An 18,149-nucleotide genomic window follows, 5' to 3' on the forward strand; every position below is an offset into this window, starting at 1 on the left:
ACGAACAAGCGAAGCCCTTCCGCTCCAGCTTTGTTTTGATGCTCGAGTGTAACAGTGTAAGCGCGAACTAGCGTGGCGGCTCGACACCATATTACTCGATCGCTTTGAAATGTCATTCTTTAAAACCAGTGAAAGAAGCAACAAGACTTGAGCAGATGTACGTATCTCATTCTTTGTGAGACTGCAAACCTTCAACGTTGCAATATGACGCACAATGAAGACCGAACTCATTGGTTCAAGGAAGGTGCAATTGGTTTGGGAGGTGCGTACCTTACTGAAACTCAGCCACGATCATCTACTTCTACGTTTCTGTATCTTTTCCAGTCAGGGCAGCTCCGTGTTCTAACAAAAGTTACGTTGTCGTATGACCCTGAGCCTTGCTCAGGGCCACGGGCGCTTCGATCGTCGCATCGCGAAGCCCCAATGAGGCCTGTTTCATGGCGAAGGCGCTTCGCAAAGCGACGATTGAGGCGCAGGTGCCTGAAAGGACGTTACCACAGATACTTGGCCAATTGCGCCTGTGTACCCGCCAGGGTACCCGGTGAAACCACACATTCGCTCGATTGCAGCATGCACGCTCCTCGTCAAACAATTACACACTCTTTAATAGCTAAAATTACAAACGATCTCAAAGAGGGATGAAACAGCAGCAAGTGAAAATGAATAAGGGATGGACCATTAGACCTTGGGAAAGGGGGTGGTGGTCACAATGAAATTGTGAAAATTTTTTTTTTACAATTGTAAATTTCTGAAATTTTTTTTTCCAATTGAGATTAGCTGTGCAAATTTTTTTTTCAGAGTAAATTTCAGATTTATAATTTTTTTTAGTTCGTCGCTGTCTGAAGATAAAGAGGGCAAAGATGTGGTGCCAAGCACCACAAGCGGCCACGCAAGCGGTCACGGCGGGGGGGGGGGGGGGGGGGGAGGTAGGGGGGGGCCCCCCTGCGGCTGTTGGGGCTTTTGAAAAATAGAGATTAAAATGGTGTTTTTTGGTGGCTCTTGGGGAGTATTTTTGGGGGGGGGGGTCAGGGGGGGGTGTCCCCCTCCTGCCGTTGGAGCTTTTGAAAAATAGAGATTAAAATGGTGTTATTTGGTGGCACTTGGGGAATATTTTGCGGGGGGTGGTCAGGAGGGGTGTCCCCTCCTGACGTTGGAGCTTTTGAAAAATAGAGATTAAAATGGTGTTATTTGGTGGCACTTGGGGAGTATTTTTGCGGGGGGAGGTCAGGAGGGGTGTCCCCCTCCTGCCGTTGGAGCTTTTGAAAAATAGAGATTAAAATGGTGTTATTTGGTGGCACTTGGGGAGTATTTTTGCGGGGGGAGGTCAGGAGGGGTGTCCCCCTCCTGATGTTGGAGCTTTTGAAAAATAGAGATTAAAATGGTGTTATTTAGTGGCACTTTGGGAGCATTTTTTTCGGATTACATATCTTCCTCTGAAACATGGTCTTCTTGCTCCTCAGTAGCTTCCTATAGTTTTGAAAATTGACTATTTTGGTTTTCTGGCTTCCCTTCCTACTGCTCGGTGAAATGGCTACATTCACCCCACCAAAAATCATGCATATCTCATGATTACAATTGATTTGACAAGCTGAGAAGCTAAAATAAGCTAAATAATATAGTTAAATTTGCATATTTGTGTTTTTAGAGCAATTGTTGCGCTTTTTTGATCAAAACATCTTATTTCTCTGTAGCAGCATGTCCAAATTGATTGGATGTGTATAGATGTGTTGAAATTCAATATTTGTCTTTTTAGGGCAATTTATGCCATTCATGGTCAAAAAATCTGTATTCTCTGAAAGGGCTTGTCCAATTTCTTTGAAATTTGCTACACAAAAACGATTATTCATGTAGATTTTCAGTATTTGCTATCGAGAAACTTTCAAAGTTCAACCCCTTTGTGTGTTTTTGTGTTGGGATTTGTTGGATAGATGGCATTCTACGTAGTGTATTGTTGAATGTTAAAACATGTGTTGCTGTTGTTTTTGAGGCTGTTTTTTGAGAAAAAAGAATTGAAAATGCCTTTTTAAAAGCAAAATAATACATAGTGACTTGATATGTTGTTTTATCATTATTGACGTGTTTCTACTTGTTCACCCATTCTTGCATTCATCATTGCAATAAAATGCTGTGAAAAAAATGAACTGATGTGGCCTGCATCTGTTTACCTTGATCTTAAGAGGCAAATACAACTTTCTGTCTTGACAACCATACCATAGTTTCAATGTTTTACCTAGTGTACCTGCTTGGTTTGTACGCAGGAAACAAGTAGAAAACAGGTTCTATAATTCATAATTTCAAGTGATCAGAATACAAAAGTCCTGAAAAGATAAGATAATCACAACTTCCAGTATAAGGGATACAGTCACTCTAAATGTATAAATTAAAATTAAAAATGTGCCGGGAGGATGTACTAAAAAATACAGAAAGTTGCTTTCTGTCGGTAAAATCTAAAAAAAATTCAAAATTTTAAGACTTTTGCAGATTTTTTTTTTACGCCTTTGTCTTCTTATTTATTTTTTTTTTTATTTGCAAACTAGTTTGAAGATTTTTTTTTCCAAACTTTCTGCTCTGAAATTTTTTTTTTTTTGTTTTTGACCACCCCCTCCCAAGATCTAATGATCCGTCCCTAAAGTGAAATATGCACAAGGCATTGGCCGACCAGCAGAAAAGACATACTTGTTAAAAGGCAGAGGATAAAAACTGCAACAAGTTAAAGTATTAGGTTATTACGCTTCATGTTATTACGTTACAAGTTAAAACAAATACAGTAAAATACTGACCGACCAGCATAAAATAAAACACTTGCAAATTTTTGCAAGTGTTTTATTTCCCTGTATTTGTTTAACTTGTTGCAGTTTTTATCCTCTGCCTTTAACAAGTATTTTATCTTCCGCTGGTCGGCCAATATTTTACTGTACTGTACACTTACAATAGCTCATGTCAGAAAATGTCAAACATGCACTTTGAAGGGATCGGCGATAATCATATGTAATAGATGGAATTCAACAACTACAAGAAATGAGGTTTATTATGGCTATGAAGACACATGCACCTCCATCTTGCCTCTATCTCCATTTTTCTGTATAGTCCCTCAGAGCATTTGATAAGCTCATATTAAACCACACAAATCTTTGTGCTACTCCACTGCACTTGGAGGGTTGGAGAGACTAGTGTTATGCATGGCAAATCGAAGCTGTGCAGCCAGCCTAGAATCTAGTCAGTTAAATTGAGACAGCAGACCCTCATACACAGAACCCCTAAGTTTACTGCTTCTTTCCGGCACAGACATACATTAGAAAATAGAGAATGTCAATAATCTGGATTTGAAAGTCTAAGGGATACATTCACAATAATTGCACACTTTTATATGATGTTAGCTCCAAATATGTGTGCGCCACTAAAGTTGATAAGCAGGACCTGTTAACGGTTTGCCCACACAATCTTTACTGGTCTTTTTACTCTGATTAATATCAGACAAGCTATGCTGTCAACAATTATCCATGCGCACCTCTATTTACCTGTGAGCTACTTCACCAGTCACCTTACTGAATTTACGGCTTGTTATCGAAAGTGATGTCAAAGGTCACACCATAGGCGGCCCATACATATTGATAAGCTTATTATTGAGTTTTCTCAGTTTTCTCTGTCACTGTCAGCCCCTCTCCTTTATGCTCTGACTGATCGTAGTAAATAAAATAAATGACTATATAGCCTAACCTATAGCCTCTTGACTCTTTATTCATTTTACACTCCATTACAAGGACGTATATCTCTCATACACACATGCTGTAATTAATTAGTCAACACAACTAATTATGCTAATCCGTGGACTTATCAGAGGTTGGTCAACATCGGAAAGATAGTGATGTTAATGAAATGATTAGTTTTAGTAACCATTCCTATCTTTCGCGATGTTGACCAACCCGTAAAATCCCTGATAAGTCCACGGATTAGCATAATTAGCATAATTAGTTGTGTTGACTAATTAATTACAGCATGTGTGTATGAGAGATATACGTCCTTGTAATGGAGTGTAAAATAAATAAAGAGTCACAGAGGCTAGGTTATGTTATATAAACCATTTATTTTATTTATTCCGATCATTCAGAGCATGAAGAAAGAAGAGAAAATGATAGAGAAAACACTGAAAAACTCAGTAGTACTTATTGGGTCGCCTGTGGTCACACTACTGATGGAAGTTTGATTGGGGACATGCATACTTTCACACCTCAACACTTTCCATTCAGTCTCTCAGGGTCAGGTTTTGATGCGTTTTTGTCTTACATCACTCATCAGTTTAGGCAAAGAATATTCATTGAAATATAATACTCTAATCCATTCAATCCAATCCATGATGGTGTGCAAAATGTTAACTTTTGCTCTTTACACATATCCCAATTATGATCGGACCTGTATCACTGCAGTGGTCTTTGATGTGACAATGCCTAGCTTTCTTGCCATTGTGTGAATGAATCTGCCCCCACGTGGCAAAAAAGCAATGCACCATATTGAGTACATATCTTTGGTTTTTATTGTTACTGGACACCACATTACCTTGGAAAACGGTTATGGTGTACCAATTTAAGGACAAAATTGATACTAAGTACTGGCTTACAAGTGCAAGGACCATATGTTTGTGAAAGTGTAGCTTATTTGTTTTTACATCCTTTTCAAAGATCAGTGTTGATGCCGTACATTAACCTATACATCTGACTGAAGGATGAATGCACATAGAAAAGTGAAAGTATCCCACTCTCTACCATGATCACAAGAGTACACACCTTTTTTATTTCAATGGAATGCCTGCATGTCTGGATCCAGACTCTGTGACCTTTGACCTGGTTTACACTGCTGGCATACAGCCAGAATGACCCGCTTTTCTAGTGTTTATTTCATTGACCCAATTTAAACAACTAGAAATGATGAACTGGCTGTTGAGGTCAACAGGACAAAAAACAAGTTTTACATCCATGGTGTGGTCAGCCACAACTTTTGTCATTCTAATTTTGTAGTTTTTACTGATACTACAAGTGTCATTTCAAACAAATTGTGCAGTTTGTCAGTTTACTACTGTTCATATTTGTGTGTATGTTTTGTGTTTGTCTTTGTATATCCCTTGAACAGTGACAGCATCATTTTAGGCAAATAATGATGATAGATAAATGAATTAATGAATAATGATACAACAACAAGAACAACAATAAAGATAAATATTAATACACTACTACAATTATTATATGAATTATTATTACACATATAATTATTACTGTTACTGTGGTTGTCATCATATAATTCTGATGATGATTATTATGATTACTGTAATGTTTTTTGTCGTTATTACTTGCATAATAATAACAGCAGCTACTACATCAACAATAATTATTATAATAACAATATATGTACATATTATATACATGAATTTTTTAATGACAATACCGGTAGTCATAATTTTTGATATTGTAATTTCTTTATTTCATGGTAAATTGATATGATAATATCGTCAGTTTCATTACTGTTGTGATTGCCACTATTCTAGGAAGTGATAAGAAGTAAGGTGCATTCCACTATGAATGATATGCCGTGCTTTTGAAAGTGTTTCCTTGATGTCGCAACTCTCCAGCTCAGTTTGCATTCAAGAGTGTTCTTCGTGATGGACATTACATTTTTGGAACAAAAAATTCATCATGGCATTGCACTGTGTGCTATTGTAGCCTTCTCTAAAAACAATAAAAAGGGTTTTTTTATTGATTTGGCAAGATCTGCAGAGAATTGCAAGGTTAGATACAGACTATTAGTATGAAAGTTCATGTTTCAAAGATGACTGACAGACGGTGTCGCTTGTAAAAATATTACAGTAACTGTTCTAAAGGTACCAACCCCATTCAACCAATCTGTGGTCATCTGTTTGTGTACTCTTGCCTCCAGTTGGTATTCTCTATGGCACCACCAATGTGGCCGTGGGTCACCCATTTGACACGGTCAAAACCAAGATGCAAGCACAGGCAGGCTTTGAAGGCAGTGGCATGTTCCGAACATTTGTGAAAACACTGCGCACTCAGGGAATAATTGGTCTGTACAGGTAGGCTATCATCTAACTTTCATCATTTTTTCTGGCTTACCTGAACCCTTAACACTGGGCTCAATCCTCATTTTGAAAACAATTGGGTTTTGCTAGGAGGTCCACCCATAGCCTTAAGAAGTAATTGGAACCTCTAGAATTATGTAGATTTGTAAAACTGCTCAGTGACGGCAGAGTGTTCTACAGTAATGTCTTTTTCCCAAACAGAATCCAATACTGATCAGATCTTAGGTCCTGTCCTCTGAAGTTGGAACATTTTTATTTTGATTCGTCATTGTAAAACAAGGCGTCAAAAATGATGTCATAAATAATACGATGATTATATATGTACCTAGCTATGCTACAGGAAACATATCAAAAATAAACACAAATAAATCGACAACAAAGTGAATATTTTTTTTTCGGAAAATTAGAGAAAATTATGAATAATATTACAAAATACTACAATGCAGTAAAAAGGAACACCAAAAGCTGAATATTAATCTGCAAACAAAATGGCATGATGCTCTCACTAAAAATGGTAAGTGCTACAAGAATAGTCATGGGATATGCAGCGACAGCAGTATTCATATTTTCACGTCTTTTTAAGCCTGTTATTTGACCAGTCGATTGAATAATATAACCAATGTCATGTCATCAAGAAAAGATTGTCAGTTGCCAGGGAGCATCTCCAAAATACTACAATTCAGTTTTAACTCTCCATTAATTTTCAAATGTTTCCAGGGTAGTAGGGTATAATTAAATTCTCATCATTGGTAATTCAGTTTTCCTATGGATGTGTGTTTCCACAATGTCTGTCCCACTAAAATAATTCACTTCAGAAAACAAGTTGTGTCAGAATGCAGTGACGATAGGGGGGGGGGGGGCAACAACTCAGTTGCAATATGATGTGGAAGTGGCTTTTTAATATCAGTTGACCAAGAATTATGAAATCAAGCTATTCTACTCTGGAGAAAAAGATTTGAAGATATGCAGTCATATCTATGGTCACAAAATAGATTTGGAATTTCATCTTTATAAAGTTGCAAAATCAAGTAACTACATCCTTCAAAGTGTATAACACAACCATGTTTGTAACTTGTTCACAGGGGCTGTATCCCTCCACTGTGGGGGTCTGGTATATACAGATCAACACAGTTTGCTGTCTTTGAAGCAGGGTAAGTTTGTTCCAGTGTTTCATAGTTTTAATTGCCTGAATTGTGTGTCAAGCCATACCACTATGAAGGCTGTTTTTTTTTAGACTTTCAAACATAACTTTTATTATTTGATTTTCAACAAAGCTTTCTTTGGGATTGATTGTTACTGGCTAAATCATATTCATGACCAGCATTTGTCATTTCAAACCCTACTTTTTACAAGATTTTCACAGACTTGAGCTACTATAATATACTAGGTCTATTGGGTGAAAATACGCATGATTTTGGCTCAATACCACTTTTACTGACTTGGCAGATGGGGAAGTGATACCGTCTGGTGGGAGAAGTTAAAGACAAAGAAATTATTGTTTTATTATGACACTAATATATATAAGGAGAAACCATTCATCATCCATTTGGAGAAGAATCTGTTATTGATCATTTGTGCCGTATACTTGGGCTAGCTTAAGCTATGATATTGATACTGGTATATTAAGTGTAGTTTCATCAGTTGAAAAGCTGGTACTTATTTACTGTCATCCAGCATTTTGTCAACTCATTCTTTCTTGCTTGTTTCCAGTTGACATTCTCTCTTGCTTGTTTCCATAGATACACATATATGGATAACCCATTTGGAAGGTGGGAGTTTCCTTTCACTGGAGGTGTACAAATGTAAGTTCTGAGTTTCCTGACAAAGATTTTTCATCAAGATCAAGTCACTGCCGTTACGCCTGCCTTTACAAAAAGTGTGTACTGTTTAGACAGATGTTTGAATACCCAAACTTTTACTACTCTTTTCTTGTTTGTAACTTGTTGGGCTTACTTCAAACATACAAAAAAATCACCAGTTTTCAAGATGCTGTCTTTGTAAAGATCGAAAAGTTTAGTCCTGTACGCACAAAATGGTAGCCTTTTTGTAAATATGAGGTAACTGTATTTGCTTCTTGAATCTGAATCCAAGTTTTGCTTGATGACCCTTGATTTTTCTTTATGATTTTAGTCAAAGTAAGTAAACACTGTGTTTTGTGTCTGCACATACACAGATTTTCAGGGGGAAAAGACAAAATTTCCTCTCAAACAAAACATACTATATTGGCGATGTTGTGTCACAAAAAAAGTAAGTCCAAAAGTAAGCAAAAAGTAAACATATGGACATCTTGACTAGTGTAACTACAATACCTCTAACCAAAATCACAATCAATTCTTGGTATGGATGGCATGAGTTCACTATATTTGTCATCAAACTATATTCCACTCCGTGAGATGTTGTTTTCAAATTCAATGAAGAGAAAATTGAACGTTTCAACGTGAAGACGTTTTGCAGCAAGGTTCGTTGACATTCATCCACTTTACGGGCAAATCAAATACACTGGATCTGTCCTCCCAGAGTTACAGTTAATCAGAGTCATTAAAATTTTTTTGTGATTACTATTTTTGCAGGAGGGTTGCCATAGCTGGTGGATTTGCTTCAACTGCAAGGGCAATTATAGAGTGTCCTCTAGAGTTAGCAAAGGTGAGAGACATCAACGTTGACCAGATGGATTGTCAATTTACCATCTTCTAAGGATATAGTGTGACAGGTTTGCAATCCAAAGCGAAGGTGGAAACTTTAGATAACTGAAAAAATTCTAAAATTCTACACTTACCTGTATACTCCTATACTTCTGTCATGAAAAATTCTCTGTATGTTTAATCACTTCCATATTGTTGTAGTGTTAGTATGATAATGCTTCTGAAGATAAGCGAACTGTCTTTAAATGGAATTTGTTATGTGACTTATTTTCACTTAACATCAACGGAAATTATTTTGTATTTCTTTATATACTTTTATGTATCATATTTTATTGCATATGTCTCTTGGTAATGTTGCATGCATTTGAAAGCTGCTTTGCGCTGTTTTTGTATGACAGAGCGGAAGTTTAATATCTACCTGTAACCTGTACACACTTATCAGTGAGAATATTTTATGTACAAACATCAAGTTTTTTTGTCCAATTTAAGTTAATTTGGGGGGATCTGCCAGATTCCGAGAAATTTTTCATCAATGGGGTTCACAATGTTTGTGAGTATGACATCTTTGATATGTCTCTGTTGTTGGTGATCAGATTCGAAGGCAAACTGGACAGACGTGGCAATTCAAAGGCCTGTACAAGGTAAGCATAGTATGGTTGTTTTAACATATTGCCTTTTTAACATATTTTTCAATGATTTTTAGCATTATGTGCCAGATTTCAGGGCCATTTCTCACTAGGATACTTTTAATTCAAAATTACCGATTTAAAATAATGTCTGTTTGCTGTCACTTTACCATGCTTCTGTGGTTTCATTTTCACTGAGCGACGAAATTTGACCTATCGTATCATAGGGCATACCAAGTGTGAGCAAATGTTAGAAAACCTGCGTTAGAAACTAAAGTCATGTCAATAACATCAAAAACATATAGCTACTGTGGCATTAGGCCAGAAACATTCTGTAAAGAAATGAAAAAAATTCCTTACAATGTTTGATGATTTTCCTGCAGCTTGGACATAATGAGATGAGATAGTCGTCTAAATACTGTAATTGCCAAAACATAACAGAATACCAACTTTACCACAAATTTTTGTGAATTATCGTAACATTTTAAAATCTTATATTTGAATAAAAAATTATGAATATACATGTATTTTGAAGGATGGCGTGTCTGCAAATTGACAGAAATTGAAAAGGTGTGCTTTCCAAAGTGCGCTGCCCTTTCTGACAGACGGTTTCCCAATGGCATATTTGATTTGCAACAAATGTTCTTTGTCCGCACTGTTTGGCACTAACCTCATCTTGTTTGATAGGGTTGTAAAACCTGATGTCCGTTTGTCTTTCTCACCAACTGCAGGGTTTCGGCGTGACTTGGTTCAGAACCATGGGACTCATGACAACGTATTTCATTCTGATCGACTCGGGCAGACGACACTGCAATGAGCTTTTCCAAAGACCTCTGATTGGTCCATTTCTAGCATCAGGGACGGCAGCAACATATCCTTTATGATACTCTGAAACTCTTCAGTCCCCTCAAGTCACTACCTGTGTCTCCCATCAAACCCCTAAAATGGAATAGTCTAGGATCGGCATGTGTAGCGGTCTAGTGATCTAAAAAGGTTTCAATGTGAAAAAATGTTACTTTGCAGTAGTAGTGTCAGTTTTCTCAGAAATAAATTCCAGATCAAATTTTTAACTCCCAAAGGTTTGATAGTGGATGGAAAACTTGAGAAACCATTTTTATTTATCCAACATTGAACTTTTTCTGTGATCTCGTTGAAGCTGAAGTTTTACACCGCCAGCTTTTAAATTTAGCAAGGATTTGAGAATTTTTCATCTTATGGTTTGCACAAATCTCTGTCTTTCATCATTTTTTCTTCAGTGTTCTGCGGAATTTTAGTCAAGAGGGTTACAGATAAATCTATTATATGCATTTTAAATGGCCTACTCATTTTTACCACACCAACTTTTAGTTGAAAGTGTTTGACGTGTTCAATTTCTTGTCATTTTTGATTTCACATCAAGTACACCAATCATGCCATTAAATACCATCAACATACAGACTACAAGTAAACTGTTTATAGAATTTCCTTGACTGAAGATCACTTTAGCTTGGTGGATTGTTTGGCCCCTGGAGTATATGAAATCCCAGGTACAAGGAAATTACGGCAAGTAAGTAACTGTCTATTTTAGTTGCTTCATCCGGTTGACATGTTGCACATCAAAATGTCTTGTAGGATATCATGATGGTTGAAAACTATTCTAGTTAGAGCCCTCTAGCTTTGCTGCAAATAGCAAATTTTAAATTGGAATATCACAGTTCTGCAACAGACCTTTACATAACTGATGCATCAATTAATTTGTCGTTCCAGGGAGATGCCAGTACTGCAGAGGATGCGTCTAGTGATAAAGGAACGCGGCGGTTTCTTTGGTCTCTATCGTGGATTACTTCCGGGGTCCATCAGGAGCTTCCTGGCCAATGGTACCAGCATGGTTGTCATGGCCTGGGCTCAAAGACAGGTCTCCAAAATGGGTTTGAGAGATTGAAACATTACAAAAGAAACGTGAAGCCTTTCTATTAAGGTCACATTTTGGAATGTCAATAGACATTTATTCTTGATGTGTGATGGTTACAATGTGAAATCTGTCCTTAACAGATAGGTGTCCAAGCTAGAGAAGCATTGTCAAGGACAGGTTTCATCCCAGATATGCAGAGGAATGGACTGTTTCACCATTGGGTATATTTTGTACAGGTGGATTGGTTAATAATTTTTAGTACAATGATTATGTAGGAAGGGCAAAAAGCTTAGTGAAGGATTTTTTCTGTCTCTGGCAGAATGCTGATGAGAGTTGAGGTTTTCTTGCCATACTGCATCATGGGAAATGTTGGGTAGGCAGTAGTACCCTCTGCTGAGGATCTTAAACGCACAATAAACAATGCTTGATAGGGCTACTGTTCGGGAAACTGTACGATATCAATCCCCATACTTATGTGGAGATCAGGTCACGCGACGTACAGCATAGCTCATACATAGCTCACAACCCTATCTACATCAATCTCCAAGCTGGCCATACTTGCTTTATCTCTAAATGTCAAATAGGTCATGACATATCATTGTCTGTGTGATGAGAAGCTACAGAAAAGATATCTATGCACATTTTAATAAGCCTAGGACAAAGTATTTGGAATGATGATATATAAGTTGATCTGCATGTCCATGAATCACTAGCTTGCTTGCCGGTTTTTCGGTTATCATAAGATTAAGTAAATTTTAGTTTTTGATGAATGAAATTCTTGACTTTGACTACCCAAGGGCAGTTGAAGTTGCAAACATATCGGATAAAAGTCATCTGATTGTTGCTAGATAATTGCTGATAACTGACTGTCACTTGATGTGGGACAATTGGAAGGGCTGTGACCCTATGGGTGAACACACTGTCTTCAATCGTGTAGTTGATATATACTTATTTCAGTCCAATAGCGGTATTCAAGGTAAAGAAAAAACAACTTGACATGAATTAATAATGAAACATTTATCATTGAAATTTGGAGCTGATTTGATTTGTCTCCCTGTGTCCTGATATCATATAACATGGGCATTTGTCAGAAAGGCATTTCAAAAATATAAAACTTTTTCCTCTGTTGCAGTGAAATAAAAAGCATCTGAAATTCAGCATTTTTTTCAGTCCAAGGTTACTTTACTTGCTGGCTGATGATAAATTACACTAAAAGGGCATGATTTGCACACTGTCAACCATTTATCAGCATTTATAGAACCACATGACCTTTGACCTGCCCAGTGAGCTGAAGACAGGTCAAATTGCTTAGCCAAGGTGAAGGCTGTAGTGTGTGACTGATATTTATATTTAGAATTGTTACCAAGTGTTCATTTGTATCATACTCAAAATGAATGTTTTAGAAAATTTGTAACTGTTCAGCTGTAGACTTACAGAGATGAAGTACTGTACTGATATGAAATTGGTAAAAATTTGAAATTTTTGTAACATATATTTCTAGTGGCATGAGCAACCAAAGAGGAATTGGAAAAGAAAACTTTGAATCATGCAGTCACTCCAGTTGAGCATTGCAATTTGCAGAATGTTGCAAGTTTTAATGGAAAGGGGGAAACAATGTTGCAATTTATAAGGATAGAGGAAACAATGTTGCAGGTTTTAAGAGATAGAAAACAATGTTGCAAATTTGTCTGTTTTTGTCACATCAATTTGTTTGACCCAATAGTGATCAAATGAGTATGTACACATTTTGCTGTCAATCATTTAATAATATGACTCTTCTGATCATAGACTTGTAAGTAAACATCTGACAGGTGGCAGCTGTACAGCATGCAGCATAACAGACAAAATTGTAACATGGACAAATGATGTAAGTACAGTTTGAAATAGCAAATTTTTGTCACAATTAGGGATTTACACCATTCTTTACAATTTAGTAAAAATATCCCTGTTTTGTGTTACCCCTAAAAAATCAAACCTTGGTGCAAAAAGTGTGACCGACTGAAAGTGTCTACTTCCAGCCCTGTGCAGTGCATTCATCAAATACCATTATTCAGTCACTTGATTAACCCTTTGAGTGCCAAAGTCAATTTTTGCCACCTTTATAAAATGTACCCAAGACAATTTTTTTTCAGATTTTTCCCAAAATTCTGATAAAAACCTGTAGTCATTGAGAAGTCCAAACTGATCCAAAAAAACAAATTCATGAAAATTGGTAAAGTGTTGCACGAAAAGTTTGGCGGGAAAAAGTTACAGCACTCAAAGGGTTAACTCAAAGTTAATTTCATAAAGATTGACTCTGTGTGTGTGTGTGTGTGCGTGTGTTATATATAAAAAAATTGAAATTACCATTGTTTGAAATTGCCAGTAGCATTTGATTTTTTTAAATGAGAAAAAAAAAACCAGGATAATTGTGGCATTACATATAAGGGAATATTTTAAAGTATTTTAACTACCAGAGTGTATGTACATATTGTTGGTTTTACTTTAAACTTTATTTCCCATGAAAAATCTGTATATGTTACGTGAGCCTTACTAACAAACTCTTCTCCGGGCATATAAAGAATTAAAAAAAAAATGTTGTTAGTAACATAAAAAGTAGAATGCACATCGATAACACATTTTTGAAAAAAGATTCTATAGATTATTCATAAATTTTGCTGTTTGCAAGCGTATGAGGATTCATTTATGAATAATGAACAGGAAATTCCGAAAGTACCTACCATGCGTGTGCTTTTCAGAAAATATTATGAATTCTTCCTCGTAGAAAGAAAATTGTATAGAGGTGACTTTTTTTTAATTTGAATATTAGCAGGTTTTGGTCAGACTGAAAGATTCAGTTGTGTATGAGTGCTCGCCATCTCTGACCCTGACCTTGAATGAAGGCGGGGTGTTGAATATTCTGTCTCCAACAGAGTCTTGTTGGATCCAATCATACCGTGTGATTGAGTTATTGACAGCTAACTGGGGTAAGACAGCCACCCATATGTTTTTGACAATGGATGATAACTCGTTGTGTTATTATGTTTAATATCAGGCTTGATGACTATTTAAATTTGGCTATTAACTTAATATTGCATGAGAGCAGTACCTCATTTCTTAGAGGTCCCTGCCATAACCAAGACTAGACCTTCGTTCATGGTTAGGGTTGGTGTTGGAGGAGCCTACGACAGAATCTTTCAGTCTAAAGGTTTGAATGATGAATTTTGTCCACTACTCAAAAAAACATGCATGACCAATGCTAATTTATATTCGTGATTGTAAAACCAGTGTAAATTTCCATCGCCCAAATACTAGCAAAAGTATGTAACTTAGATTTCTAAGGTGTGTGTGTAACATAACCCTTTTCCTGCCAAGTCCATATTTCACCACGAGGTCAAGATGGTTAAAATTGATAAAACTCAACATATTCCATATGGTGTATTTTAACATAATATTGTACATTTGAAGGCTGTTGAAAACATAAATACTGTAAACTTGATTTTTTGGACTAAAGATGCTGTAACATACCAAGCCAAGCGGATGAAAATACGTCGTGTTTGGGCTCAATACCGCTTTTTATTGACTTGGCTGATGGGGAAGTAATAGTCTAAATACTGTCTGGCAGGAACATTAAAGGTATACAGTCACCTGTAATCTAAATATGCCCATATATGGTCAAAGAGGCGTTCCTTGGTATTCAAAATGCCCATGTGAGGGCACTGTTTTTAAAAAGCGGTCACCCGCTTAAAATCTGTGGTTGGTTAGATTTTCTCTCTCCATGGTAACTGTGGCAAAATTGGAACAGATGACAGTATACCTTTAAAAAGTTAGTGACCTATGACACAAAAAGTGCGTGATGATACACTCACCGTCCCTTCAGCTATACCTAAACCCAGAACTTTCACGAAAATGTGAAAATCACTGCACAATACTACCAGTAGGGCATGCCTTAATTTCCTTCATTTGCATAGAGGTCTTAGCACAGGATGCAATAATATCTGTCCATTGTCTTTCTGAAATACTAGTTAAGTAAGTATCTTGCCATTTGTGAAACTTACCTGATAGTTCTTACTTCCAGAGCAATTTGCATGATTGATTTTTTTTTAATATGACACAGGCAGACTCAATTCTGAACTTTTATAAATTTTCTGATTTTATCAAAAGGTACCTTCTATACGGGGAAATGAATGAATGTGGTGTTTAGTTTCAGGGAAAACAAGCCAATTGTTATGATTGTGACAATTGATATCCAATGAGGCTGAGTTCACAATGACCAATTTCAGGGAGCTTCTTGTGAAAGTACAGTTTCAGTGATGGGCATAGCAATATTATTGTTCATAGAACTCCTCTGCATTGTTGATGAATACCACTCGGACAAAATAGATCCATGACAGGTTATGTTTTACTTTGCTGTGATTTCAAATTTTATTGTTGTCAGTCTTGGCCCTCAAATAATTATTCCATAAAGCTGAAAAAGCTAAAAATACAAATTAGATTTTTTTAGGCCTATACTACCTTTAAAGAAGGTAATTTGGCTATAGTGCTTGTTGTGTGCATTTTTGTTTTTTATCAACAGTGTGCTCGTTTAGAATGATAAGTTTACTTTACAAAGTACAGTCAGACCAAACTTTAAGGAGATGAAGTATTATGAATTGTCCCTCAGCATTATTCAAGCAATGATCTGTTATCTCCTTTCTGCAAAATAAGTAGGATTTTCTGACTTATTAGTGTGGTAAAGGTAGATCATGTACTATGGAATGTATGATAGAAACGGTAAATCATGGATGAAATTCATGTATTGGTTGATATAGAAAATATGAGAATTGTCTACAAGTAGTACTTATAGTGGAGAAATTTCACTTTTAGACTTGGTGTGCTTTAACCCCTTACTACCTGCAGTTTCCGCAGTCATATTAACTATGACGCGCCTTAAGAACCAGAAAATTTCAGCAAGATTCTATGTGTTCACATCATCTTTAGTATACTGGGTAAAACATTGGCAATGGTAGTCAGGGGGTTACATTGTTCATATCAATGAGAAAACTCTCTGTAACTTAATTCATTTAGTATCTGTTTGTCATGCTTTTATTTTTACAATAAAATTTTGAATGTCATTGAAATTCAGGCTGTCAGCTTGTTTTCTTATGAAAGGTGCTGGACGTTTTGCTGCTTAGAAATGCCGACTTGCCTGCTACTGTCATGGGAGAATATCATTGTATACACATCAGGGTATTTATATGTTTGATATGTAAAGTGTCTGTGTGTATGCTGGTAGAATAGTTTGCTTTGAGATAAAGAGTTGTTCAGAAAAATGCAGTTGTGTTTTTGTATTTCCTTTATGAAAATCACATCTGTACAAGATACCAATGTTTTAAGTACAAGATGCCTTCCTCTCTTGACCAAGACATCTCTCTCAAATATTGACACAAAGTCTTCCTAGCCCAGTGTCAGCAAACTCTGGTACTTGCACATACAAACATGATAGAGAGATTTCTATCATTTACTTTGATAAATTTTCATGTGAGCGTCTTATTAAATATTTCCTGTGCAAACTTTATCCTTCTTTTTGTGGCAATTAACAGCGCCACCAATGTTTGATAAGGATGTTACTTTGTCTTACGTTGCCGTCTAAAAAACTAGGGTTTATTAGTTCATTACAGACTGGAGGACTCATCAAAAACTACTTTCTTTCTCTCTCCCTGCTAACATTTTTGCTAAAATCTGTCTCAGAATCAAATTGCTGTGCCAAATGTCATGAAAGTTGGAGTACACATTTACAAAGTAAAATTCAGATTCTACTAACGTTTTGTATTTTGGATGAAATTAGTTGTAATTTCAATAATAATTCTCTTTCACCCTGCTAAATTTGTGAAGTGTGGGAGAAATATAATTTGTGATTTGGAAAAACTTACTGTCATGGAAATGGCAATGAATTTGAAAATTTGATACAAATATCAGCTCAGGATAATTAATTATCCAATGTCTTGTAGGCATGATATTACCTATAGCATCTTTAAGGAAAAACCCTACATGTAGAAACAGGACATTGTAGGTACTTTCACTATTGCGTCAACATAGAAACTGAAAACTGTTGATAAAATTTGTAATTTGCATGAGCTATGTCATTGGACTGGACTGTGTTCATCTATGAGCCGTGCGATTTGCATATTAATTAGTAGATCTTGGTCAAAATATTTACGAAGGAGCATGCTAGACAGTTCCTGTATAGAAATGAGACATTTCCCATGGTTTGGAAAGGACATGGACAACGTCAATCATGTGAAACCTCTAGAACACACTAACTCCCAATTTGTTTTCAGAATTGTTCATTGATTATTCTACAATGGACAGAGTACACAGCACAATAAATTACCCACAATTCTCTTTGATTTGTATCCATGAAGGTTACTTTTCTAAAAACTTTTTCAGTTCTGCATGTAAGCACTAATGTTCAGCATCAGAATAATTGTTAAATAATATCCAGTAAAAGTACGTTTAGAAATTTCAACAAAAGTTTCAAAATAACCATTAAACAACCATGGAAGTCATGTTCTGTAGGTACTACAAATGCCATACTTTTTAGGCAGCAAGTTATGACGAACTGAAGGGGTCATTCTCTGAGAAAACTAAAAATGCAAATTTCTTTTGTCATTTCCATTGGAAAAATTCAATATCCTTTTGTTTCAAAAAACAGGTGCAACTGGTCTCCCTACTTTCCATCACATTATTCTGTATGGCTGAAGACACAATCAGTGGAAAATTTTACAAAAATGCTATCTCCTCTCTCAGTCTTGCATAATTTTCCAAATCATTTGAAATGAGAATTGAGAAGAATGGTGTTCTTAAAAGTACGTTTGAATTTGAATTTGTCTACACATGGGAGACCTGAAAGACTTCTCTGGGGAATCTCTGAGGATACAAATCGC

General features: G+C 36.3%; 1 protein-coding gene across 1 annotated transcript; it reads left to right on the forward strand.

The window, feature by feature from the left end:
• Positions 1 to 8: 8 nt before the first annotated feature.
• Positions 9 to 16,343, forward strand: LOC139138832 (mitochondrial substrate carrier family protein S-like). Its single transcript, XM_070707380.1, has 9 exons — positions 9 to 262; positions 5,926 to 6,079; positions 7,168 to 7,236; positions 7,825 to 7,887; positions 8,656 to 8,728; positions 9,321 to 9,368; positions 10,085 to 10,222; positions 10,832 to 10,899; positions 11,100 to 16,343. The coding sequence occupies exons 1-9, from the start codon at positions 205 to 207 to the stop codon at positions 11,272 to 11,274; spliced, it is 846 nt and encodes a 281-aa protein (XP_070563481.1). The 5' UTR covers positions 9 to 204; the 3' UTR covers positions 11,275 to 16,343.
• Positions 16,344 to 18,149: the final 1,806 nt, after the last annotated feature.

This window comes from Ptychodera flava, chromosome 8 (genome assembly GCF_041260155.1).
Source record: "Ptychodera flava strain L36383 chromosome 8, AS_Pfla_20210202, whole genome shotgun sequence".
Lineage (NCBI taxonomy): Eukaryota > Metazoa > Hemichordata > Enteropneusta > Ptychoderidae > Ptychodera > Ptychodera flava.